General features: G+C 39.0%; 1 protein-coding gene across 1 annotated transcript in view; it reads right to left on the reverse strand.

Annotated features, from left to right (window-relative positions):
* THSD7B (thrombospondin type 1 domain containing 7B) overlaps positions 1-26430 on the reverse strand; it is an 870666-nt gene that overhangs the window by 1566 nt on the left and 842670 nt on the right. Inside the window, exons 21-27 of the mRNA XM_032411208.1 lie at positions 21046-21191; positions 15622-15781; positions 14395-14568; positions 14199-14294; positions 11512-11594; positions 9191-9383; positions 6093-6180 (exon numbers count right to left, since the gene is read on the reverse strand). Of these exons, the coding sequence (XP_032267099.1) occupies positions 6093-6180; positions 9191-9383; positions 11512-11594; positions 14199-14294; positions 14395-14568; positions 15622-15781; positions 21046-21191 (940 nt within the window). The remainder of the gene's footprint in view (positions 1-6092; positions 6181-9190; positions 9384-11511; positions 11595-14198; positions 14295-14394; positions 14569-15621; positions 15782-21045; positions 21192-26430) is intronic.

The raw sequence follows: 26430 nt of genomic DNA on the forward strand, positions 1-26430 counted from the left end.
CCATGTCACCTGAGTCTGTCAGGAAACTTTCTCTGATCTTGCACCATGCAGAGCCACTCTCACCTGGTCTCTGTTTTACCTGAGGTTGACAACTTTGCCAGGTCAAGGAGGGCGGCTCTTCCTTCTCATAGAGAAGTTGAGTAACCTTGGCCAATCACACAGTCATGGCCCAGATCTGGGGCAAAACAACCTGCAGTACACTTTTCCTTTAGACCAATTTGTCTTTATGAATGTTTATAGTTTGAATTTTGCCACATCGTGCCCCAGCCCTACCATACTGTTTCTCCTCCTTCCTCAGTGCCTTTGCTTTGCCATGCCTTCAGAGCCCAGCTCTTTGGGGTGGTCCTTACCAGCAGGGAGCCAACTCTTTCCTTGTCTCCAAATTTGTTTATTTTATATAGCATCTATTATTATTTGGAAGTATACTAAGTGCCAACCTTGTGCACAGCATTCTACATAAAATATCTCAATAAACCCAGAACAACCCTGGGGGGGGGGAAGCATTAGGTTTAATACTTTACAGAGAAGGACTAAAGAGGTTACTTACCTTCCCCCAAGTCACTGAGTGGCTGAGGCTGAAATTTAAGCACGTCTAACACAGAGGCCCAGGCCCTTAACCTCTTCAGTGCACTCTCTCTGTATCCATGCCATTAACTTGGCATGCGGTAAAAACATTTTGTCTGTACATGGGAATTTTCATACTTTGAACTTAAAAACACATTTCCATGTGTACAATTCAGTGGCATTTAGTATATTCACAATGCTGTGTAACCATCATCTTATCTAATTCCAGAACATTTTCATCACCCCAAAGAAAAACTCTGTACCCACCGAAGTACTCTTCCTATTTCCCCTACCCTCAGCCCCTGGCAATCACTTAGCTTTCCACCTCTTAGGGATTTGCCTATTTTGGATATTTCATACAGATGGAGTCATACTATATGTGGCCTTTCTGTCTGGCTTCTTTCCCTTAATGGTTAAAATGGAGACTTTTGTATTATGTGAATTTTACCACATACACAAAAAGAGATGCTTGGTAGAATTAAAATGGGTCTAGGGAGAATCACCTAGTTTAAATGCTTAAGTTCTAAAACTAATTTTTTTTTTTTTGGTTTGCTAATGAACATTGCAAAAATAAGAAATTAAAAATGATTTTAAAAATCACTAAAGGAAAAACCACAGATCCTATCAGTGTTCCTGCTTGGCATCTGGGGTGCAGTGTTGCTCAATGGGTGATGAGCTGAGGATAGGCCGAAACCTGCTCTAGCATCCTCTGCCAGGGGATCCTTAGTCTCTGATTTTGTGCTTCTCAAAAGGGTATTCACTGTATAGTTATTAGAATATTCAACTTAACTTTATAAGTATATTCCAGTGGCTCTAGTTCTATTGCTTGGTGCTGTCTCTAGCATAGAGAATGGGCCCAGCTTGAAATGAGGTCCAGAGCATCCTAATCTGCAGCATTTCAATGTACTACGAAATCACACCACAGTTTAGGACAACTTGGAAGTGACAGCTTGTGCATCTACTGTGGTGATTCTGGTGATAGTGAAGGTTGTTCTAATAACGAGATAGTTCATCTGAAATGACAGTTGGGATCTTCTCCATCCTATATCTCCTGCCTTTTGGAGGAGAAAGGAAGAGAGATGAAGAAATGGAGGTGCTTCCAGAAAGTTTTTGACAATCCATTCTTAATTAGCATTTGTCAAGGGCTAATGGGCAGAGAGAAATGAAAGAAGAGCTGAGTCCGCAGGAGTGGGGAAGGATCTTTATATTGATATTGCCTGGGAGACATCTAAACTTGGCCAGCCTGTTTGTTGGGCCTATAAAATTCTCAAAATATTAGAGATATTTTTATGAATGAGTTTCCATGTATGGGATTATGGGGAAAAAAAGAGGGGTCTCCTATTACGTAGGCCTTAAATCCTTGTGGGCCATGGGGTGTGTTGGGGATCATTTGGATGAAGACCTCATTTTTTATGAATCTCTTCAAATTGTTTAACCTCTTAGCTGATACTATCATAACTATGAATATATGAAAGTTGAGAAATTTTAGAGTTTAAAGGAAGTTCTTAAATGCTGGTAAACTAAGTGCTACATGCTGGGTGGCTGTGAGTTTATGGTTTCCTGACTAGTTAAGAAGATCTCTGAGGGGAGGGGCTGTCCTTAGCAAAGCCAGCAACTAGGAGACCTGTCTTGAGAGGCCCTGCTCTCTTTCCTTTCTCCCTTAAGAAATACTTTTTAAAAAATATCTTTTCTCATCAACTCTGATATCAGGAAAGGTGTGACCACTTCACACTAAATCAGGACCTGCAAATGCCTGCCACATAGGCCACCACCACTCATCCTGTACCCACAGTGGATCTCTAATCCCTCACACTATTCTTCCCTGTCGGACTGAGGTGTTGCCTCATAACTCTTCCTAATGGAGCACTCTTGACAGCCACCACCACTTTCAGGGTTGGCCGAGGGATAAAGCTATTACACAACATTGGCTGTAAGAGACCATTGCATGACACACATTTAAAGTGACCTCTTCCGTGATCATTTGCATTTTAGCAAAGGATAAACCCATGAAGCCAGAAAAGCAAACTGATGATGAACTGACAGGCAAACTGCTGGGACTTAACAGCACCATTGAATTTAAGCCCCAAGGACCCATCCCCAGGGCAGTAGAGATTAAATAGCTTGATGAAAGCCTGAGGCAGGCACTCCTGAGGGCAGAGCCTCTGGTAATGGGGGCACTACTCTCAAAGTGGGCAGAACGAGGCCCCATTTACTGAGTTGCACTGGGCAGGGCAGAATGGATATGCTATAGTTAGTTATCTGGAGCAATCTTCTGGCACTATGTTTAGATTAACTACAAGCTCACCCAGTGCTCGTCTTCACTAAATTGCCTCATGGATCTTTACTGCCAGGGGAGCAGGGGCATCAGTAATATTTCAAAAACTTCCAACACTAATGGTAGATGTACAAAGGGTTGTATTTGAATAAAGTGGTCCTTAAGAAGACTATTTTTCTATATTTTCTCAAAAGCATTTCTAAGTTTTATTATAAATTGCTTTCATCCAAAGTATACACCTAAGGCCTGGCATATTATAGCAGTTCTCTAGTCCTAAGCCTTTTATATTTTGGGGAGAAAATATAAAATCTCCAACACTGTCATCTAACTCCTCTGCACGCTATTTAATAGAAGTAAATGCTGTGAAAGTATCTATTTGGACTCTAGGCAGCTCATATGTAACAGTAAATGGTATCTGTTTTGATATCAATAGGTCTGTTCCGAGGTCTATAGCTTATTTGGGAAACAAGGAGCCTCTAAAAAAATATGAAAACTGTAGCCACTACATTGAATCTAAAGAGTTTTTAGGATCACAAGAGAAAGAAATTGCAGACTAGAAGACCAGTGGAAAGAGCGTAATCTCTGGGCCTAGGCAAACCTAGAGGTGAGTTTACCAGGATGATGACCTCAGGTAAGTGATCCTCAGAAAAGTTCAATAACTTAGCTCTCTATAAAATGGGTATGATAGAGCAACAACTTGGTAGATAATTGTGAGGACTGAAAAGGCAACCCGTGTAAAATATTTATTCATCCACTATTCTACTTTGGGTGGTAGAGGAGGAAGATATTAAAGAAAGAAACAACTATAATCACAGCCTAGAATAAATGCCAGAGACGAGGAAGAATGGACAAGTGATTCCAGACTATTTGGGAAAATGCTGGCATTTGCATTTTACTGGGAAAAACCAATAAATTCATTCTAGATGGGAATGGGATAGAAGAAGGAAGCAGAAGAAGCCTCCTTGTAAAATTAGAAGGTACCACTCTAAGTACCCTTACATTCAGTACTTATAATGAAGGGTTTAGTCATCAAAAATATATATGCACAGTACCAATAAAATGGTGAACTTCCCTAATACATGTGAATGGGTACGGGGGGGGGGGGGGGGTCTTGGGATAAAAGAGACTGAAAGTGCTGTATCTCAACAACTTAGATAGAAATGAAGATGGTAAACTTGAAAAACTGAACCTGACTGTGGAAAGGGAATTAAAGCAATGACGAAGATGGACACAGACTCTTACGAAACATGAAAAGTAGAGAGAATGTGTATATTATAATGAACTAAGATTGATGGGAATGTAGAACTAAACACATGGGTTAAATATTCCAGTACAAAATTACCATTTTATCAAAATAATTTATAAAGGAGGTAGTTTTTAAAAAAAGGTCTTCAATGAGAAAAATAGATTTGGGCTTATACAACACAGCACACTATCCAAGGCATAGGGAAATAGAAGTGAAATTGCAAGGATTGTTCAAGCTTATTGTGGAAGATTTTAGTTGGCTGGTTAGGCAACTGTCAAAGAAAGCCACTGCTGGTGTCTGAGTAGGAGAGGGTCTGATGATCTGGCTAAATTTTAGGAAGACTAATTTATGTAATTTGGTCACTGAAAGGTAAGGAAAAATTGAATTTATCTTTAGAAAACTGTTTACAGAATTCAGTGATGTACCTAATTAATCCCCAGAGTTTAGAGTCATTCAGAAAGGGCCTCAATAAACACACATTAATTATTGAAGGAATAGAGAAATGTAAAAAGGCAAATTTAATGACTGTTACTATAAATTACTACAACCCCAATTCCAAATCCTATGGTTCCGTCCTTCCTGGAATACCTAAGAGATTAAAAATTAACAATGATGATACATCTAAGCTTTTACAAAAGAACAAACTATCTTATTCCCTTACACTGTGTTGGGCCATTACTTTTGGAGAAGCTTCTCATATGTCTTTTGTTGCAACAAAAGACCTTTTCCTCCTTTTTTAATCTTTTCTAGTGATGAATGCATCCTACTACTCTGAACCTCATATAAGGCTTTCAACTTCACATTTGTTCATTAAGACAGGATCTAGGAATACACACAAAATTTATCAATTGAGACATAAAAATTGGTCAAATCATTTGATTGTAGGGTGAAGAACTAACCAAAGGTGTTACTTTTTACTACAGCACTATAGAAACATTAGATAGATTCAATTTCTAGCACTATAGGTAGAAGAATTAAAGTCATCTTTTCTTCACTAATCCAAAGATTTATAAACCTGTGTAACCTTGGAAACAGATTTTGAGGCTAAATGCACAAAGGCTGGATTTGAATTGAGACTAAAACTTGGGTAAACAGTTTAATAGATGATGGGTATAAATATCTCAATATGGAGAAAAAAACACTTTGATCTCATGAAATTTTGCTTTGGAAGCTAATAAAATATTCTCAACACTTGAAAACATTCAAATGTATTTCCTTCTGTCTGGTTTCAAGAGCAGCTCATCAAAGTATATTCTGTACAGTAAACCAATCATTTTCTGAGAAGAATAAATTTTCAGGAACAAGTCACTTACAAAATGGGGTTCCTGGAATTGACAGAAAATTTTCTCATATCTGGTCAAGGTGGATAAACATGTGGCTCTACTATATAAAATGTACTAAACAGGTTGTTTGAACCGACTGGTCAAGATAGGTCAATTTAAGAATTAGAATTCTCAGAGTATTAGCTCTTAGCCTTAGCTGCATTTCAGCATTACCTGAGATGCTTTTAAACATCTGGATGACCTGGACAGAGGCAAGACTAATTAACTCAATCACTGGGGCTGGGAGCCAAGTTTCAGTCCCCAGGAGTACTAAGAGAAGCTAAGATGCAGTCAAAGCTGAAAACTAATCAAAAATGATTTTTCTCTTACACCTTCTGATATTACTTGAAAGCCACCTAAAAGAAGGTTATGTCAGGGGCACCTGGGTGGCTCAGTCATTAAGCATCTGCCTTCGGCTCAGGTCATGATCCCAGGGTCCTGGGATCGAGCCCCACATCGGGCTCCCTGCTCAGCGGGAGGCCTGCTTGTGTTCCCTCTCTGCCAAATAAATAAATAAAAGCTTTAAAAAAAAAAAAAAGGTTATGTCAAATGAGGACAGGAAAGACAAATGATTTCAAGTATTCTACTGTTGATAATTACTTGTGGGTTAATGGCCACGGATCTTTTAGTATAATACCTCACCTATCAGAATATGGAATATAATGTTTTACTAGTTAGTACTTACCAAAGAAGGTAGGAAGTAAATACTAGGAAAATCATGATAAGAAAACCTCCACCTGAAACTCCATAAACCCATATTTTTACACGGCCATCTGTTTAAGATAGAGATTAAATAACAAGCTTAGCATACAAAAGTCTTCTCATCTGAATTATTTATCATCTGAATTCTGAGACTGGCATAAGTCACAATCATAGTGGAACTACCCATATGTGACAGCTAGAAAACATCCAACGAAGGTGAAAATGTAAGACAGTCTATCAAATTTTTCACAATGGCAAACACACACCAGTAATCATTACTGCATAAGATCTAACAATTGTCAGGCTATTTTAAATGTATCTGTGTATAGTCTTATAGTACAAAAAGTATTGCAATACATTTTGACAACACAGAACCAAAAAATTAAGAGGCCATCCTGTATGCAAAGAAAACTATCACCCCTTTCGGTGACAGATGATGTCGAGTGAACAAAAACTATATGCCCAAATAATGTCAAATTATAACCACACATGTAAAAGTATAGACATTATTTTGATATCCTATCTGCCAGAGTTAAGAAAAATAAAACCAAGTAAGTCTGTTCTGTTTTGTGATTTTTACTATGTTATATATAACTTCAGTGTACAAATGGTTTTATGTGAGCACAGTTGACTGAGAAAGACAATGACCTTAGCATTCCCAAGGAACTGCCTTCCTTTCTGAAAGGCAGACACACACACAAGATTCATTACACTACATGAATGTAATTAACTGCAGGTCCAAAAAAACATCTCAGCATCTTATTTGAAAGGCTTCTGTGGGATGAACAACTATCAAAATCTATTGTAAACACTTGTTTAGAATAAAATCACAATTACATTCAATTATATTGTCACTACCCATTACAGTTTTTGCTTACAAGACACTTTAAAGCCTCAGTTAGGTCTTAGAATGAGGTTTCAATGCAGTAATGATATTTTTCTATGGTCATGAAACTTTTAACAAAGCTTTGATTCTGATCTCTTTGAAACACTAATGATGAAATCCCCTCTTCTGAGTTTTCTACATCGGGGGAAAAAAAAAAAGTCTTCACTGAGTGAGAAAGCACCTTTCATCTTTTTACTCCTAAACCTCACAGAGCTGAAGTATTTGGAGGATCGAGAACTTTTAAATCCCCAGTGTAGAGGTATGTGGTCCATGTTACTTAAAAACGAATATAACTTTTTATAATAACATAATGGATAGGATCAAACTTCACACTATTAAAAAAAGATATGTAGTGAAAAATAAGTCACCCTGCTACTTTCTCTCAATTCCCAAGCCAGGAGCTACCACTGTTACCATTTTCCTTCCCTTTAGCATTTTAGTTTCCTTTGTATATGCAAACGTATATAAGTACATGCATACAAAATATACACCTATTTTTAAAGAGATACAAATGGCACATATTTTGAATTGTATTTTTTAAAATAATTTCCCATGATAGATAAGACAGGTCTCATTCTTTTTAATATGAGGCATATTGGGTACTTGTATCCTATTTTATTTTTCCATATTCTCTTTATACCTTTAGGTTATTTCCACTAATCTTTATAAGAAGCATTTGTAACAAACATCATTTAGTATACATATATATATATTTGTAGGATGGGTTCTTAGGAAATAAATTTTAGGTCAAACTGTATGATACATATTGCCTAAATGTCTTTTTAGAGGTTGTTCCAATTTACACTCCCATCATGAGAAAAACATAGATACACATATGTATATTTACATACATGGCACTATTGATGTTTTAATTAGCCCCCAAAGGCTAAGGACCTCACTTGTGGATTTGAGCATTCATTTCTCTAGAACCTCACCCTAATTCTCCTCCTAAACTGGGGTCTACAGGCAATGGGTGGGCCTGGTTACATTTCCTACCACCCTTCCTTCAGATTTAAAGCTACTGCTAATTTAATCACAAAATGAATGAGATGTTTTAAAAATCCATGGCATGCCCAGACATTGAGTGGAATCAGAAATAAGAAACTGTGGTCATCCTGAAGAGTTGGCTGAGGAACGTACATCTGGTTTCTCCTGCTAGATCTAGTGTCCTTTGGGCCCACGCTCTGGTTTTTGCTTCATTTAAGCATATCATTAAGACACTTTTGATACATAGAGGCCTGGGGTCTGGGAGGAAATTCCCAGGGTATGTTTTGCCTGAGCTCTGTGTACACCTTCCCTCTCCATGCCCTGTCAGGCCACTTTGCTTAATTATTAGTAGCATTTTGTTTCCTAGCAAAGGTATGTAGGATTAGCACCGAGAATCTTGCTTTCATTTTCTGCATACTTCATAAGGGGGTAGTGGAGACAAATGCTATGACCTTTCAAATCTTCCTATTACTTATGGGTGATAGGACCTGGGTCAAATTCATTTTTCCTGTTTCAGACTCCTAATCTCAAAATCATTAGGTTTTTGCAACCTAATGAGATCACTCAATACAACCAGCACAGAATGACAAGGTACACAGAAAGCTTCTCCTTAATAACCACCAATTCCTGACCCCTGCAGGCCCAGCACTGTGATAAAATTCACAACAGTCCTGCAAGATAGGTGTCTTTGGACCTCTTTCCTCATTTATGAAATCAGTGGAGAGAGGCGAAAACATTACACTCAATCACAAAACAGGTACATTCCGCGTCTTGATGCCAAGGTCTGTCTCTGAATTTAAGGCTCTTTACAGTTCCACGAGTGTTTCTCAAACCATATAGGGTCCCTAGGCATTTCCTGAGGTATCTGCAGATTCTTGATCTATTCCAACTTTTGCTTTTAATTTCAATTATATACACAAATTCAGTTACTTTTGCAGAGGTAATTTACAATGAAAAGATAATTTTAAAGGCTAATATTTTGGGGACTTAATTCCCTATCTCTTAGACTGGGCTTGAAAGAGACTGCTCTTCAACCCTCCATGAGAACATTTTACATTTAAAGGAACTACCCCTTTTTGGCATTCAAATTTGAGAAACCTTGAATTGGACCACATCACCTCTCCTGTCTCCTCTTTCTCTCCTTCCCTCCATTATGAACCCCAACGGCCCACGAGTAAATGTGTATTTCTTACTCTTAATAAATGTACCTGGATCAAGGGGTTGAAATGACCATCCTTTAAAAATGTCATGTATCTTTGAATTCACAGGTCTGTTTTTCCCCGCAAGGTTCTTCACATCAGCTTTTTTATCTTCAGAGCCGGGTACTTTCATGCAGTAATCCAGGAAACCATTGGATCTCATGATCTCTGTATAACCCTTCTCACAGCCACAGACTCCACCCTACAGCATCCAAAATAGTTTTATGGTTACACGGTGATGACAAAGAACAAGGTAAAAGTTGGAATCACTTAATACCTGTGTGATGTGTGTTATGGCAATTGGGGGATTTTCAGCAATAGAGTTGCCCAAGAGATGAAAAACTGAGCAGTTCCTTTTTGTGAATTCCAAAGTCAACCCTTAAATACATCATCAGACTTTTCTACAGGTTGACAATTCTCATGCCTTCCAGGTATTCTTTGTCTTTTCTCTCTTACAGAGATTTTAAGTCATTTAATCAAATTATCCTACACTCTCCCCCCAGTCTTGATGCCAAGGTCTGTCTCTGAAATTAAGGCTCTTTACAGTTCCACGAGTGTTTCTCAAACCATATAGGGTCCCTAGGCATTTCAAATTCCTGCCCGCTCACTCGAACCTGCTGCCCTTGATGCTGAGAAGTAAAGCAACAGGGATTATGTACTAGCGCCTTTGGGCTTTGTGCTCTTTGATGTTGGTTTCCGAGCCAGCTGCTGAATGTGGCTTACCACCTTCGACCATTGATCACTAACTAGTCTGAACTACCTCTCTGCTTGCAGGCTTGGTTCTGCCCTCAAGGAGGGCAGCCTAAGTGCAGAAAAAAAAAAAAAAGACTTCACCAAAGGCACATGTCCCACATTCTTCCTTGGAGTACCCTGAGTGTCACACTACAACACATTCCTAGTTGGCATTGTGACAATGTGTTCTTCATGTTTCTCTGTGAATTCCTGGTCATTTTCATGTACAAGAAACCTCTCCAAGGTGCTGGCTAGGGTGAGATATAACAAACAAGGATTTCCTTCTGTCTCTAGCAGTGAAACTGAAAATAATTGTTCTTCCATCCTCCAGGAAACATAAAGACAACAGAGAAGAATAGAACAAGTTAAGCATAAAATTATGAATCTGTAGGACTTTGCTGTAGGGGCGCCTTACCTGAAAATATATGGAATTTTTGGAACAGACCCCAGTCTCACACAGCCACTCAAGTCTGTATGATTCATCAGGATCAATATATTTGGGTCATCAATTGTTAACACATCAATTTTAAGGAGCAATAGATACTAAAACTAAGGGGGGCACCTCAATCTTCTACAAAAGGAAAAGGCCAGAAAAGTAGGGTAAAATTAATAATTGCCCATTGTTTAGTAAAAGGCAGCATTCCTATAATGACATCACAGTATTTCATTTCAAGATATTACAGGGTGTTCAATAGAGAGCTAATTAAGACAATTAAGATCACCTCCAGTCTAAGTGAAAAAGCTGTAACTGATCACATGTGCCAAAAGTTCAAGGCAAAAGGTATTTGTTTTATTAAAGAGGGTATCCAGACAGTTGGTGGAAAGCTACACCTTCTACTTTGCAAACCTGATTAGCCTATGAAGTTGTTGCTGACCTCTTTTCTCCTCTGTAAGCTTAGGTACTAGCTTTTCTGTGGTATAGAATTAGCCCACCTTGAAGTGAAAGAACCATAAAATAGGATTGAGTGCTTGAATTATTTTTAACCAGATCATTTTTGGAAAGAGCACATAATAAGAAACGTGTTTCTTTAAGGAACATGACATAACTTTATATATGCACTGCTCATTATGAGTGCCATTGATTAGAATACATTGCACATTCTGCATTAATTCCAGAGCAGTGGTAAATGGGAGTCAAGGGAGAAGAACGGAAGAAAGAGTTCTGCTTTAAAAAAATGCGTGCACATACGTAATTTTTCCTCATAGGCAAATATTTAACTTATTTTAAATGAACTGAAAATTTACTCATACTAGTGTAATCAATTTACTAAATAATTAGCAAATATGAACATTGATAAGATCTTTCCAAATAGTTTGGGTAGATGAAAGGCTAATAAAGAATAAATCAACTGAGGACATTTATTGATAAGCAGAGCTAATATGAATTAGCTATCTGAAAGGCAGATTTGGCTATAGCCTTAAGACGTGGCCCTATTAAAAAAAAAAAAAAATCCTTAATAGCTGTGACTATTCCTGCAAATTCCTCTAGATGGTACCGTGAGCACACGAAACTGCTGCTGTGGTCTACTGGAAAACACCCAACAGCATATGCAGAAGACAGCAGGTAAAGGTCTAGAAGTCTCCAGCACAGGACTCACCTGGGTACAGTAGGAGAAAGGTTTTCTGCAGGCTGGATTACACTGCCGGATAGCGGCAGGACGTGCCTGAGGGGAGCAGCCTCCTACAAAAAAACAAAACAAACAAAATAACACAAAAACCCACCATCGTTTGTGGACTTTTCTGTGCTAAACATTAAAAAAAAGAACTGTTTTCCTCTCTTGCCACTGTGTAACAGTATTCTTTTTTATACGCATTTGCTGACACAGAGGCCAGCTGTATTTTATCGATTAGGAAGAATTGTTCAAGATGGTGGCAGTAGTTTTTATACCTACTCATTGGCAATGTCATTCTAGCATATGGCTCTGCTTGAGGGCCACATCTGTGTGCCGGGCCAGGAAAAGAATGGATGAAATTTCAACTGAAGTTCAGGAGCAGAAAATATATCTGCTCAAAGACTCATTCTATGTATATTTTTCTCCAGTGCCTGAATACCTCAACTAGGCAATAAGCCAGTTGGCAACAACCAATGCTAAAAGGATGCCATGGATAGATTTATGGACCACGGTAGCAAACTCCTTGGTAAAACTTTAAAATGTGTCTTAACCAGAATGCATATACACACACACACACACGATCACATATGGAGCTTGACACATTTTTAAAAGCAAATGTATAAGCTCCAGGAGAGGCGGTCATACATCTGATACCAAACTTGTTGCTATTAAATATTTTTGAGTAAATGGATGGAATAATGTCTATACTCTGCGGTAATTTACATAGTAGCCATGCCTTTCAGGATTTGGGAACTAGTCTAAGAACTTGATGTATTTGAGGGCAGTAATTAAATTGTATTTATGTAATACTGGTTTCACTTATAGATTCCAGCTTTTGCCTTACTATATAATTGTGACCCAATTATAGTTTATGATTTGGTAGCTCAAAAAGCTTTGAGCCTAAGATGGTGTAGGAAACAGATTTTTGTTTTCCCTGTGAATGAAGCAGCTAAATTCCTAGTGTTACCAGAAGTATAAAAATCCCTACAGGGGAAAAAAAACAACAAAAAAACCCCCTAAAATCCAGAATTATACCTACGTGTGAAATGGATAATTTGGACATGGTGTCCTTGCTACCCATACTGCTGGGGGGGCTGTTTCCACTCTTTTAACCAGTGATCTCCCAAGAGCAGTGTCTGCGCCCCTGGGGACAGAATCTCTAGGGGATCGGCTAGAAAATACTAGAATTTGTGTAGTTCATATAATATTTTGTTTAAATTTAAGAAAGAAGCTGTAATACTTAGCAGCTGGTCGTGCTAACCTGAGCTCATCAGTGGACGGCCCAGTATTGTAGACTGGTGCAACAAGTACACTGAGGAGACTTTGATAGTGTAACCCTCACTTGCCAACTCTCCGCATGCTGCAGAGGCTGCTGCTTGTGGTGTTCCTGGTCAAACAGATTTGCAACGTATTTAGTTTCAATAATAACTTACAGAACGGGCAAGCAGCTTAAAATAAATTACCTTACGGATAAACTACAGATTAAAGGGAATACTATAATGCAAATATAGGCAAATAATACCAAGAAGGAGCTGACAATTCTTCAATTCCTACAGAAGAATAGAAATTCTCTCACTGATATGATAAGCTCTGTCAGCTGCAGTAGCAGTAAAAACAATGACAATTTTCTCTGAGAAGGCATTAAAAAACGTTAAAATTGAGATCACTTGTACAATCAGATTGTATCCACTGTCAAGTAATAATGACTAGCAAAATATCCAAAACCAAGCTTCCAGTGCATGATACAAATCTTTATAACTTACAGCAAAAGTTTTTTTTTGTGCCATTAAGAAATATAGTTTATTATATCTTTACCCACCCTTTTATTTTCAACTTTTGTATGTGTTTTATAATATGATATGGTAGCATCATAGAATTAGAATGTTGAGGTGTCATCAAAAACTTTTTACTGAGAAGGTACATGATTTAAAACGTTAGAGACTATTGTTTTAAACTCCCATGTGTCTTTTTCAGCCTTTGTCTCAGAACATGATATTTAAGGAAATTTTATTGTGTAAGTCATTGGATGTATTATGGGTCTTCGGATAGAATGGTTTGCTTTCTAAGAAGCAAAGGTCTATTGCTCAGCCATAAGAATGAAGTCTTGCCATTTGCAACAACATGCATGGGCCTGGAGGGTATTATGCTAAGTGAAATAAGCAAGACAGAAAAAGACAAATACCATATGATTTCACTCATACATAGAATCCAAAAAAAAAACCAGAACAAATGAACAAACAACAAAAAAAAAGAGCGAACCAGACTTATAAATACAGAAAATAAACCAGTGGTTGCCAAAGGTGGGGGAGCAGGTGTGTTGGGTGAAATGAGGAGGATTAAAAGGTACAAATTTCTAGTTATAAAATAAGTCACAGGGAAGAAAAATGCAGCATTGGGAATAATGCTGTAATACAGTTCTCTTGGTGGGCATCTTGTATATAATTATTGGATCACTCTGTTGTACACCTAAATCTAATTTATTGTTAAATGCCAAGTACACTTCGATTAAAAATTTAAAACAAAATAAGGTCTAATGACAATTTGCTATGAAGATCATCTAAGGCCACCTGCCCAGTCTTCTCGTGCTTATAATTTGTAAGCTAATTCTTCTCACAAACAGCAACACTCAGAGATCTTTTTGAAGTGCCCACACAAATCTTAGGCAGGAATACCTGTGACATTAATGCCATCTGAACGTTGGCACCATACAGTTCGTTCATTATTGTTCCAAAGACTTGCTTTCCATGTGTAGTGATAACATTTGCCTCCTGCAAGTAAATATGATAACAGCAGTTCTATTACACCTCACATAAAAATAGAATAGGCATTGATCAATCAAGGCTGAGAACTGAAAAGTGCTCTTGGTACCTGCACAAGGGCGTGTTTCTAGAACCTGCTGAGGGCAGCTGTCTTGGTTCTCAAAAGACTGGACTATAAATGTCCTTGACCTAGATTGGCGGCCCATTGTCTCGAAGCTTCTTCCGTTGACACAGGTTAATTCACATGTGCTCCATTCTGACCATTCCGTTGAGTGGCAGTCTCCTGGATGATTGTGCAGGACAGAGCAAGGAAAATAACATGAAAACTGGCACTTGAAACGTTTACACGGACAGGGTTGGTTCACAGTGAGATTTGTGATGGTACAGTGATATGGGTGGGTTGTACACACTATGCATTCGACCTTGACCAATTTTCCACTTAGAATACTAAGAATGATAATTTATGGTTTAATCTAGTCTAGCAAGAAAGTATCAAAAACCAGATTGCCATTACTTCACTTCAAATCATGGTGGTTTTATCTAGCGGACACCATCTGTCTTCTAGTAATAATAAACTTTTCAAAACAGTAGCTCAGTTTTCAAAGAGCCACATAATGTCACAAAATAGACATTCATAGAAACCATATAAAGGGGAAGTCTCTGAAGTGAAATATCTTTGAGTATAAAGAATGTTTATTAATCTAAACATACATAATTGTGTGTGTATACATATACATATACACATATATATATATATATACACATACACACGCATACGTATGTATGTGTTTATACACATGTGGATTTATTTAGCCACCTTAAACTTAGGCCATGCAAGCTAGGTTGGTTATTAGGATTAAAATCAACTCATACATTTTATGTAACTAATGACCTTCACAATTACAGAATGCTTTCATGAACCTACAGCCTTACTTGCTTCTACCACACCATTTTTCCGGGGTTCCTCAACTCAAGGATCCAGTCAGCATTTTTTGAGTGCTGGTCGGTGTGCTAGATACTGTCAGGTTAGGCATTATTAACACATTTTCTAGATAGAGCAGCCATCGGTCCAAGGCACTAAATTCTACGTCCCTGATAAAACACCAGTGATGTGACAAAATTCTAACTTCATTCTTAAATTTCCAAGTCCAGTGCTTTTTTGCCTCTTACCTACTTTGCCTCAATTGAAGCTGTAGGGATCTTCCAAAGTCATAACTTTATTAATTGTGGTTAATTCAAAATTTCAATTTCGATGAGAGCTTCTCCAGGAAAAAAAATAGAAAATGAATTTGAAAAGCACCAGGGAAGTCCCTCCCAATCATTTAAAACTGCATACCTGGGCAAGGCACAGAACATGGCTGTTTCAGGATGCTGTCTTGAAAAGGCATTTCTCCACACAGGGCATCATCTACACTTACAGCCGAGTGAGAGACTGAACCATTGTGGACCACGCAGGACAGGCTGCGGATCTGGACTCCTTCCCCACAGTCTCCACCCTGTTAAAGGAAAGGATACTGTCAGAATTACCCAGACAATTAGCATATCCCAGTTTTTTGGCTCTTGCCACCTCCTGGCCAAGAAAATCAGCAGCTTCCTCCTCTTGGGAGTGTTGACAATAAAGCATACTGAGCAATTCTCCTAGACCTGATAGAGAAGTTGAAGTAGAAATGCAAATTTGTTCTGTGGAACTTATGTACTCAGAATATGACGATTCGTTTTGGAACTCAGCCAGGATTGACTGAAAAAGAACAAACAAGATGAAATTTGTCTAGGTGTATGTATTAAAATGGCCTAATCCATAATCACTCCCCAAGAGAGCATGTATAGCTACAGGGCATACATTTCTCTTTTACTTTGCTCGTTTTTCTTTGGTAGGGAATTCAGTCCTTTCTCATATGGATTAGGTTGGGGTTTCCAATAAAACACCAATTTTCTCTCTTGCCACAAGAAGTTGTTTTCCCAGCATGCCTTCTGTGTTGAATAATGTTTTCTTGAAGATACTTAATACAAATCCCACTCAGATTTTTCTGGGCAATTAGAAAAAAAATTGTGCAGTGTCTCACAGAAACAGAAACTTAGAACTGGAAAGCTCTTAGTGGTTATCTGACCTAACCTGCTGCCTGATGAAAGGTTTCCTACTATAACATTTTTGGCGGATACTCATGAGTGTTTTCTCCTCAGTTTTTGTCAGGGGTTCATACTTCAAAAAGAAGTCCACGGATATTTGGATAGCTTTAGATAGTAGCTCTGTTTTTCCATAAGTACCTTAGAAAACAGAGCCGAAGTTAAGGAGGTAAAATCCCAAGAGTGAGGGTAAAGAACTACAGCAGGAATGGAGGGGAAAGCAAATACAAGGTCGCGTGTTACCAAGCTGGCCTCAACTTCGCAAGGAAGCCCAGCTGGTTTCTCGGACACCCCTATCTTCCAGACAGGCCATGTGGTAACAGCATGCCTCAGGAGCATCCAAGACGGGGGAGGGAGGCAATCCCAGGCACTATTAACTCCCCTAAACTTGTGAGGTGTGTTACTCAGTTCCCACTAATGCCAGGAGTCGGCGGGAAGAGCTAGAGTTTTCATGACTACTGCTCATATGGTGGCCGAGGGGGAGAGAGAAAGAGCTAGAGCGAGCTCCCACCTCTGTACCTGTGCGGCGGCAGTCAGCGATGCCACGTGCTCTAATCCAGTAACTCATTATTTGGTGGCAGTCTGGTAACTGTGCCCCACACTGGGAAACGAGGTTTCATGTTCTTTTTATGCCCTCCCCAGTTTTATGCTGCAGGAGCCAGAAACTGGCTCTCCAAGGCTTTGGAGCTGCTGTGGCCTTTGGAGAGGCAAGAGCAAAGGAGGAGGAGGTGATTGACTAGTGCAGTCAGGATAGTGGGCCAGGGCGTGGAGCAGGTCTGGGGGCTGCTGGGCCTGCCGAGCCCCGACCAGGACCAGGCACTGTGGCAGCAACTGCCAAGTGCCAAAGGCAGGTTGTGAACAGACTGCTGGACGCACAGGCTGCTACGGAGCGGCTGCTGAGAAAAATTCTTTACATAACAAGGAAGTTAGGTTCAAAGACCTACTGGCAAGGAAGAAAAGGTGCGACTTAGAGGAGGTCCAAGTTGTAGCAACTTAAAGCTTGAAAATCTGAATAGGCACATAAATTGAGGCTATCACTTTTGCTTCTAGAGAGGTTTTAATAAGAATTATCATTTGTTTATCTAAGATGGCAATTCCCACACCTGACTTATCAATCCTTCATACCTGCTCTAAAATCATTTCTCTGGCGATTGTGAAACTGCCAAAGGAAATGCACCCTAATTTTGAACATAAGTGTAGTTTTGGGGAGATGAATAGAGGTTCTGAGTTAATTCACAGTAGATTCATTTAGCTCTAGTAAATGTTTACTCTCTAAAGTCGAAAATAGTTGTAAGTTGAATTTCTTTTTTAGGGAAGGGGGTCTCTCTTAGAAGTCATTATTCTGGATGATGGGTCCATTGCAGAATTGCCTGAGGTGTATGTTTTGCTATGGAGTGCTTAGAGAGAAGAGTCTGAAGCCATGGCAGCATGCATGAAATTTGCTGTCTGGAACCTCGGGTAACAGAAGATGCAGCTGATTAGAGTTTTCTTTGAAAATGACCAGAAACAAGTCTCCATCAGGGATGCCTTTCAAAACCAAGACAAACAACAGTATGCTCCTAGTAGGTATCCAGAGTCAACTTTAAGCTCTTCTGTCCTTGACAACAGCAGCCAAAGATGAAGAGAAATCAGCATCCGAATGATAATCTCATTCATAAAGCAAGCATTCACTCTCATTCATGAAGCTTTACACACTAGAGACTGAAAACAGACCCAGGCTTCTTTGAGCAAGACTGTCAATAAGTGAGGATTCTTTCACCGACTCTCTGCTATCCGCATCATTAATGGATGTTTCGTATGCTCTGAACGGGCATCTCCACCAGATGTGGAGAGGCAGATGGTGATAATAATCATCATAGTTTTAATCAAAATTATAATAGCAAGTACAATTTATTGAGCTCTTAATTTATGACAGGTACCATGGTAAGTACTGTATTAAAACTGTGTAATCCCTACCAAAAGTTCCCAGAAAAACAGGTACTATTGCTACTCTCCTGATAGAGATTAAACAAACAAACAAACAAAAAAACAGACTTGGAGAACTTACAGCCTTGGCAAAATTTGCAGAGCTAGGAACTGACAGAACCTTGACCAAAATGAAGCCTGCTAGACTTAGGAGTCTGAGCTCCTAAAACAGATTCATCAATGTATGTGTGGATACATATGTTATCAACTGAGGACTCTGGAAAGAAAAAGAAAACACTACAACAAGTGAAGCCTGACAATGAACGCTTCCTTGTGCTAATCTCTTTCCATGTAAGATTGTGGCCGAACTGGCACGTCCGCTGAGCCCTGTGTTAGTGCCTCTGGTGGTCTGATCCACTGGATGGCAGCGGGCCACTTGGACATCCCCACCACCCTCAGGGGATGAGTGCCCAACGTGTATTTGGCAGGCAAAGACAGCCAGGACAAGGAGAAGCAGGAGTGCAGCTGTGAGACAGGGGTTCTTCCCTTGTGTGCAGAGGCCTACACGCATTTTGGTCAGTAATTCCAAACTCTGTTGACATACACATTGAAGAAAAAGCCACCCGCTAAAAAGATACTGGGTTATCTGTCTCACAAAGAGTTCACAGATAGGCTTAAAGAAAAGCAGAAATGCAGCTTGAACTCAGGCATTCATCATGCTTCCCTTTCTGTTTTGCCTCTTCTTTTTTCTGTGTCACCCTCTTTGTTTCTTCTTCTGAGCTACCTATCTACAAGGCAGGAAAATGTGGCAGGTAAGAGTCCTGAATACACTGTCTTCGAACAGCTTCAGTTCCATTCCAAATTCTTAGGGAAGAAGGCTGACTGGCCCTGTTTGGGTAAGGTGCCCACCCTGGAACAATTAACTGCAGATGTGTTTTTCAAGAGCTTTGCCTGGATTAAATGAACTGCAGAGTTTCCTCCTGGCTGGAGGTGCCAGTGAACGAGAAGAAGCTCATCTAGAAATCGGAAGCAGCTCTGAAATTTCTGGATGCACTTGCTGCTAGGGTCTCCAAGCCTGGGTATCTCCAATGGCTGCCACGACCCCCAGCCCCCACTGGCAATTCTAAAGAAAATGTTCACAACCCACCACTCTTGCTCGCGTGGTTCTGGCAAAAGCGCAGTGTGTGACAGCAACATGAAACACTATATTTGGCATTTCCCTATAATGTTCCCATGGGACAAGTGGGCAGATTTGTGTGTTAAAAAAAAAAAAGGCTCCTGACACCCGAGAAGATTAAAAAGGGAAGATACGGAAGAACAAGTAAGGTAGAGTAGTGGTTGTATGCCTGGCGAGACTTGGAGCAGGGGGTTTATCAGGCCTCCACCCTTCCCTCCCTCCCCGCTAACTAACTTTTTTCTCCCTTCCCCTGCAATGGGTCCCTGAATTCTTTGAGTTTATTTTCTCTACTCTGTCAACAGTTATCACCGTGCTACGGAAGAACATTCCTTCCATTTCCTTACTGGGATTCCAAGCAGGATTTACAAATTGCTCAAGATTTAGGAAAGAAGATTTTCGACTAGTGGACAAAGTATTCATACTTAAAGCCATTAGGTTACTATTGAATTAATGAGCATGGTTATCTTATTTTCTGTAAAAAGGAGACTGAACAAATGTACCACACATTTTTGTTCCTCTGGAACAAAACTTATTAAAATACATGGGCATTTAACTCTGCAAGATAGTAATGCTGCATGACAATGTCATCCTGACAAGAACACTAAACATCTCTATGAGAATACTCTGCAGATTTCTTAATGCATAATCACAATTATTGTTACCTAATTAAAATGTGCTTTGGAATATGAACTGAAGGATAAACTAGTAAAATAAGAAAATAAAAAAAGTCAATGTGCTTTTTCTTACACAAGAAACCACAGAGAAAATGCAGTAGAGGATCTTTGCTGATCCAGCAAAAGCTCTGGGTATATGATATATGATGATGTTGCTAGGCATTTATATTTCAGGTCAATAAAAAAGTAATCATTGAGGAAAATGTAGTAACCTTGGTTCGTGTAATAATGTTAAAATATAACTTTCCTACACTTTTGGTTTTCTGCCCACGTGCAAGATTTTGGCTAAGCCTAAAAGTGCCTCTTTAAGAAATAGAGTCCACGGCAAGCTGTGCATTTCCATCGCATCAGGGTTTTGCCTAATTAAATAATACTTTGATATTTTCACCAAGCCAAGAACGTAACCTTGTATTCCGGAGAATGCCTAAGAGAATGAAAGTCCCATGACCCTGTTAGAATCAGTGCCTAATGAATTGCCATTTTCCTAGCAACACCACTTGGCATGAGGTTAAGTCATTTGGTTGTAGTGTTTTTTTTTTTAAGATTTTATTTATTTATTTGACAGGGAGAGACACAGTGAGATCAGGAATACAAGCAGGGGGAGTGGGAGAGGGAGAAGCAGGCTTCCCGCCGAGCAGGAAGCCCAATGCGGGGCTCGATCCCAGGACTCTGGGATCATGACCTGAGCTGAAGGCAGATGCTTAACAACTGAGCCACCCAGGCACCCCTAGTTGTAGTTTTGTGTGTGTTCTATTGCATAAAAATACATTGTGCCAGACCCCTGGTGCTGTGAAATTTATTCCATCAGCACATAGGTTGACCAGACAAATGCTTTAGACATACTAAGAAGCATTTCCTTAAGTATTATCACGTGACCTACCTCCAATTTACATGCAGACCAGTTGCCGAGGACCCAGCTGTAACAGGGTGTCACTGGGCAGGTTTTCTGCTGGGTCAGCTCTGTGGGGCATGGTCGTCCTTCTCCTTGGGTTGGCATAATGATAAATCGAGTTCGGCTCATTCGACCTAAAATGATAAGGAAGGTGTTGGCTTTTTGTTTACAGGCTGGCTTAGTAAGGGAATTAAAAACCAGAATGTTGCTTTACATACATAAGTCTTCATTAAAATATGCTGAACTTTGTCACGTCTTGCTCTCAGCTTTTCTGCCATTTTAAGTTAGGTTTCTATGGACATGCAGGTTATATAAGGTCTGCATAATGCTTAAGGTTTTGGAATTCTGTCTGCCTTCTACTCCTTTAGTCTTCCTAACTCCAAATTCTGTATTGTTGCCCAAATAGACTGATACTGTAAACATTGGGGGAATGCTAATTAATTCAACAAATATTAAGCTCCAAGATGATCCAGGCATCTTGCCATGTGCTAGGGATACAGGGATGAAATTTCCAGATGCAGCTTCTGCCCTCACAGACCTTGTATTTTAGGCCAAAATTAAAAATATTCAAAATAGAGTTGCATCTTTCTTGTGAGGTTCTAAATTAGCAAGTAGGGTAAAAATTGTACACAACCCAAATTACCCTAGAAAATTCCTTAGGAAGGTGCCACCACAAGGTCTCCAGACTCTCTTTCAATTAATTCAATATGGACAATGGTCCTACAGTTTAGGGCCAAATTCCTTTTTCACTGAACACAAGATGAAGTTGTTGGCTTGTGTGAAGGAACCCGGATGTTTGAAAAAAACATGTTCAAATACTGGTATTCCAATTCATAAAAAAAAAAAAAAAAAAGGCAGTTGGTTAATAGGAATAGCAAAGGAAAGAGCAGGGTTCCCATGTCATTTTATGCCCACTCATAGGCAGCAGGTCATAAACCTATTAAAGGGGAATAGTGGACAGAATTTTAATGTCTGTGTTTCACTCTTGCTCTTTCCCCCACTCACTCCTGTCTTAATCTTTCTTTGTGGATGAGATTCTATGTGCAAGTAGTTTCATTACTATTGTCTGTGAATATGATGTCCTTCCATTGTTGTTATAAAGTTAACTATGTAATTGTATTTGTGATAAAAAAGAAAAAGAGGGTTCCACGAAAGCATGTTATGGGGACATAGGCCAGTCTGGGAGGCCATCAGAACATTTCTGTGAGCAGCTGACCTTTGAGCAGAAATCTGAAAAAGTCAGCCAGACAGGATATACAGAAAGTGAAGAAAGGGCATGCGAAGAAGTCCTGAGATGCAAAGGAGCAAGCCACATTTGAGGAACTGACAGGAGGGCAACGTGGCCCAAACAGAGCTACAGGAAGATTAGGTTGAGGCAGTGCTATGAAAGCTATTTAAAGTATGGTCCTTTAGTTGATGTCAAAATTCTAGATTTATATGTTAAGAAAAATGGAAAGCTAGGGAGGACCTCGACACAGAATTCACTTGGAAGCCCTGGGTTGGAATAATTCTCAGATGCCCTCAAGTTCAGGGACAAGTAAGAGTGACTCACCTTTCAGCAGACTAGACCTCTTACTGGCTACCAGAAGATTATAGATTTTGTGGTAAACTAATTCCCTCTGAGAAAACCTTTGAGGAAAAAGTTTTTTGTTTTTTGTTTTTTAATTAGGCTCCAGGCCCAGTGTGGAACCCAACATGGGGCTTGAACTTACCACCCTGTGATTGAGACCTGAGCCAATATCAAGAGTCGAAAACTTAACCGACTAAGCCACCCAGGCGCCCCTAGGAGGTTCCAATCACTGCATTCTTCATCCTTGAGGTTTAGGCTTCTGTCCCTAACATGGTGCTTCACATATATTAAACACTAACTGAATATCTGTTTAATTCATATTTTCATACATTGTCTACATGATATCTGGTATCTGAAAATGTGTGATGATATAGCAATACAATTACTGAGCAGGTACCAAATACTAAGGTAATATTCTAAATACTTAAATGCCGAAGAACAACCCTAAAGGAAAATTCTTCACATACTATGGATAAGGAAAATGAGGGAGACTTTAACTCACTTGTCTATGGTCAAAAAAATTAGTAAGTCGCAAAACAGGATTCAAACTCAGTTCTTCTCCAGAGGCTGCTGTGTTAGCCCTGAGTTGAGAGAGCAAGGATAGCTACTTACCACGTTCTTTTATGGGAAGGTAAAATTTGAGTCAAAAATGACACATGCTTGGTTAACAACAGAATTGACCCATTCTTCTTGGGTGAGAGTTCCTATGAAGACCATGTGTTTTTGATGTTCTACCCAGCATCACTCAAATCATATCAGTTGGACATCATTCATATGAAATGTTGTCCCTGTTTGGTGAATACATTTGGTTTAAGATTTTACATTAATTCTTGCTTAAATACTCGTCAGTTTTATAATAATCTTTATGTTTATTCTCTTAACCTAAATAGCTATTACCCTAAATGTCATTATAATTGCATTCTATTCTATCCATCGCTGTAAGAATAATAATAATGCAGTGTTGCTTTTATCACAGCTAAAGAGGCTATATTTCATTATAACCAAATAATTTCAAGTTTGTTCTTGAATTGATGGCATGCAGATGGCCATTACTTTAGAACTATTCTAGTTATTTCTATTAAAGTGACAGATATCTTTGGCTGGACATAGAGGTGGGGGGAACCTAATGTATTCAACAGGAAAAAAATGATGCTATTACTTTCTGAAATAATGAAAGTCTTCAAATCATTCATTGAAAGCACAGCCATGTGATTTCTCTGCCTTTTGCTATCCTAACACAAAAATAAGGTTTTCAAACAATGCCGATTACTACTGCCTTTTGCTATCCTAACACAAAAAATAGGGTTTTCAAACAATGCTGAGCACTACCAAGAACACATATTTAAAACCAAGGAGCTTATAATAATCCTACATTTTGAAGCGTATTGCCATGTTTAAGTGGCTAATATTAAAGTTCAATGACAAAAATTTTGCTAATGAAGGCATGAGTATGTAAAAGGTTTCTGTGGGGGTACTTGATATTTTTTGAGTTTCTTTTTTAATTTTATTTATTTGTCAGAGAGAGAGAGAGAGCACAGGCAGGGGGAGTGGCAGGCAGAGGGAGATGCAGGCTCCCTGCTGAGCAGGGAGGCAGACCTCTATTTCAGGACCCCAAGATCATGACCTGAGCTGGTCAGCCACTTAACCGAGCCACCTAGGCACCCCTCTTTTTTCTCTTAAGTCAGGGATATTTGGGTTGTATTAAATAATCAGAGAAAGCACCCTCCAAATTAAGCACTCTTTCACAAATCCTGCAGTTGTAAATATTACATCTAGCTACATGGACTACAGATGGTATCAATGAGGAGGCCCACCATCTCCAATGGTAGTAGTCTAAAATTGCCTGGGATTCCAAACATAAGACGGGATGGAATATCCAACCAAGCAATCTCTCTCAACACTGATTATTCTAAAAGGAACCCTTAAAATCGGGAGCCTAAAGAAATTGTTTTGGTGATAGTGAATTTTCATGTGGGGGGAAAGCAGTGGAAAATGTGGCCAAATTAAAGATATTTAAAGTTACAATGTGATATAGAACATAAGAGAAAGAGAATTTAAAAAAAAAATAGCTGATGTATGGTGAAAAGAAACCTGGACTTGGCATCAAAATTCTCTAGTTGGAAACAGTTCTCTCAATTTGACAGCTCGTAAATGATGTGACTACATGGAAGTATTTTAACTCCTCTGAACATGAATTTCCTCTTCTGTAAAATAAAGTAGACAGAAAGTTCTTACTATCTGAGAATAATTTATGCTGGGGAAAATGCCACTTAACAATCCATCTGTTGCAATGGGAATTAAATTATTTTTAATAAAAACGTCTAAATGGGACTTTTTCTGGAACTAAAAAGTATGCAAGTGAGTTTACTTGATCTAATATCAACTACCATGTAGATGATAGTTGCAACAATGTAATCATTATTAGGACAAATAATAAATTAGCTATTAATATTTCTTATGTAATTTTATGATTACCCTATAAATGATCCATTGTTTCATGACTGGCTTTTGCAGTTTGATCATCAGAGTCTTTGGCCTTCGACTCACTTTTCATCAAGTTTCCCAAGAGCTCCCTTTAATCTTTGGTGTACAAATCGTTCCCTTTTGTATCCCTTTGTTTTGGGTACATACTCTATTTGAAGCTAGAGACTGACCAGCAAATACTCTGATGAAATGACAGAACATGTGTCAGTGGAGAAAGCTTGTTGGTTGGGGGATGGTTTCATAAATGGTCAGTTCATTAGTGAATATTTTGATATTATAAAGGCTTTGGCTTCCTTCAGAACTCACAATTATGCTGACTCAGGTGAAAAGTACTGAAATGATGAGGATTCCTTAGAGTCATCTCACATTGGTTATATAAATAAAAAAAATACCATATATAAACCACCTTACCAGTATATCTAAAATATAACAGGTGGTTGTTAAAACTTCTATTTTTCACCATTTAACAACTGCTATTTCATATCTATTTCTAGAACTGGCGTTGACTGCTTCTACCGGTATTTTACTAGGCTTATGATATGAAACGCATACAACTATGAAATCCCTAATGATTCTGCCTTGTCCCAAACCCACCAAACCTCTTACACCGCGGCTTGGATTCCTTCTGCCCTCAGAGTAAGAGTGAAGATTGCTACCATGCATATCCCGATGTTTCCAATCTGAAAATAGGGGCATTTTCTTGGACACTCTGTCTGGATTCCTCGTTTGGGTTTATGTTTTTCAGTAAAAGACAGAGGACTAGGACTCTATTTGGAAACTGAATTCAATAGTAGCTATAGATAAGATGTTTAACAAGCAATACCAAAGAGATGTAAAAACAGCAATCGACTGTGTTCATCTACTCTTCAGGCTATAAAAGATAGAAAAGCACTCCCTTACAAAATATGTTTCTGATTAATAAAGACCCAAATTACAGTAGGGTAGCTTTGCTAGCAATTCTCGGAGCCTTTTCCTCTCCTCCCTTGAGGAATATTGGGAACTCATTATGAGCAACAGTGATATTGGGTCTACTGTTAAATTAGCAATAATTACTTGCAATGAAGAAAAAAGAACTGCATGGTAAGAATGCCAAAAAAAAAAAAAAAAAAAAAAAGACAGTGAGGTACATGAATGGTAACACAAACACACACCCCACACACGCCCAAAGTGAGGCCTATATGGTACCTGCGTATAGGTTTAAAGCACTTTGGACCAGATCACACTCCCACTGAAGTATTCAGACTTCACTCTGGGGCCCCACTGACAAAGAGGATGTGGAAAATGTAAGCAGTAAAAAAAACTCACAAAGCTGTTTAAAT

This window comes from Phoca vitulina, unplaced genomic scaffold (assembly GCF_004348235.1).
Source record: "Phoca vitulina isolate PV1807 unplaced genomic scaffold, GSC_HSeal_1.0 scaffold1, whole genome shotgun sequence".
NCBI lineage: Eukaryota > Metazoa > Chordata > Mammalia > Carnivora > Phocidae > Phoca > Phoca vitulina.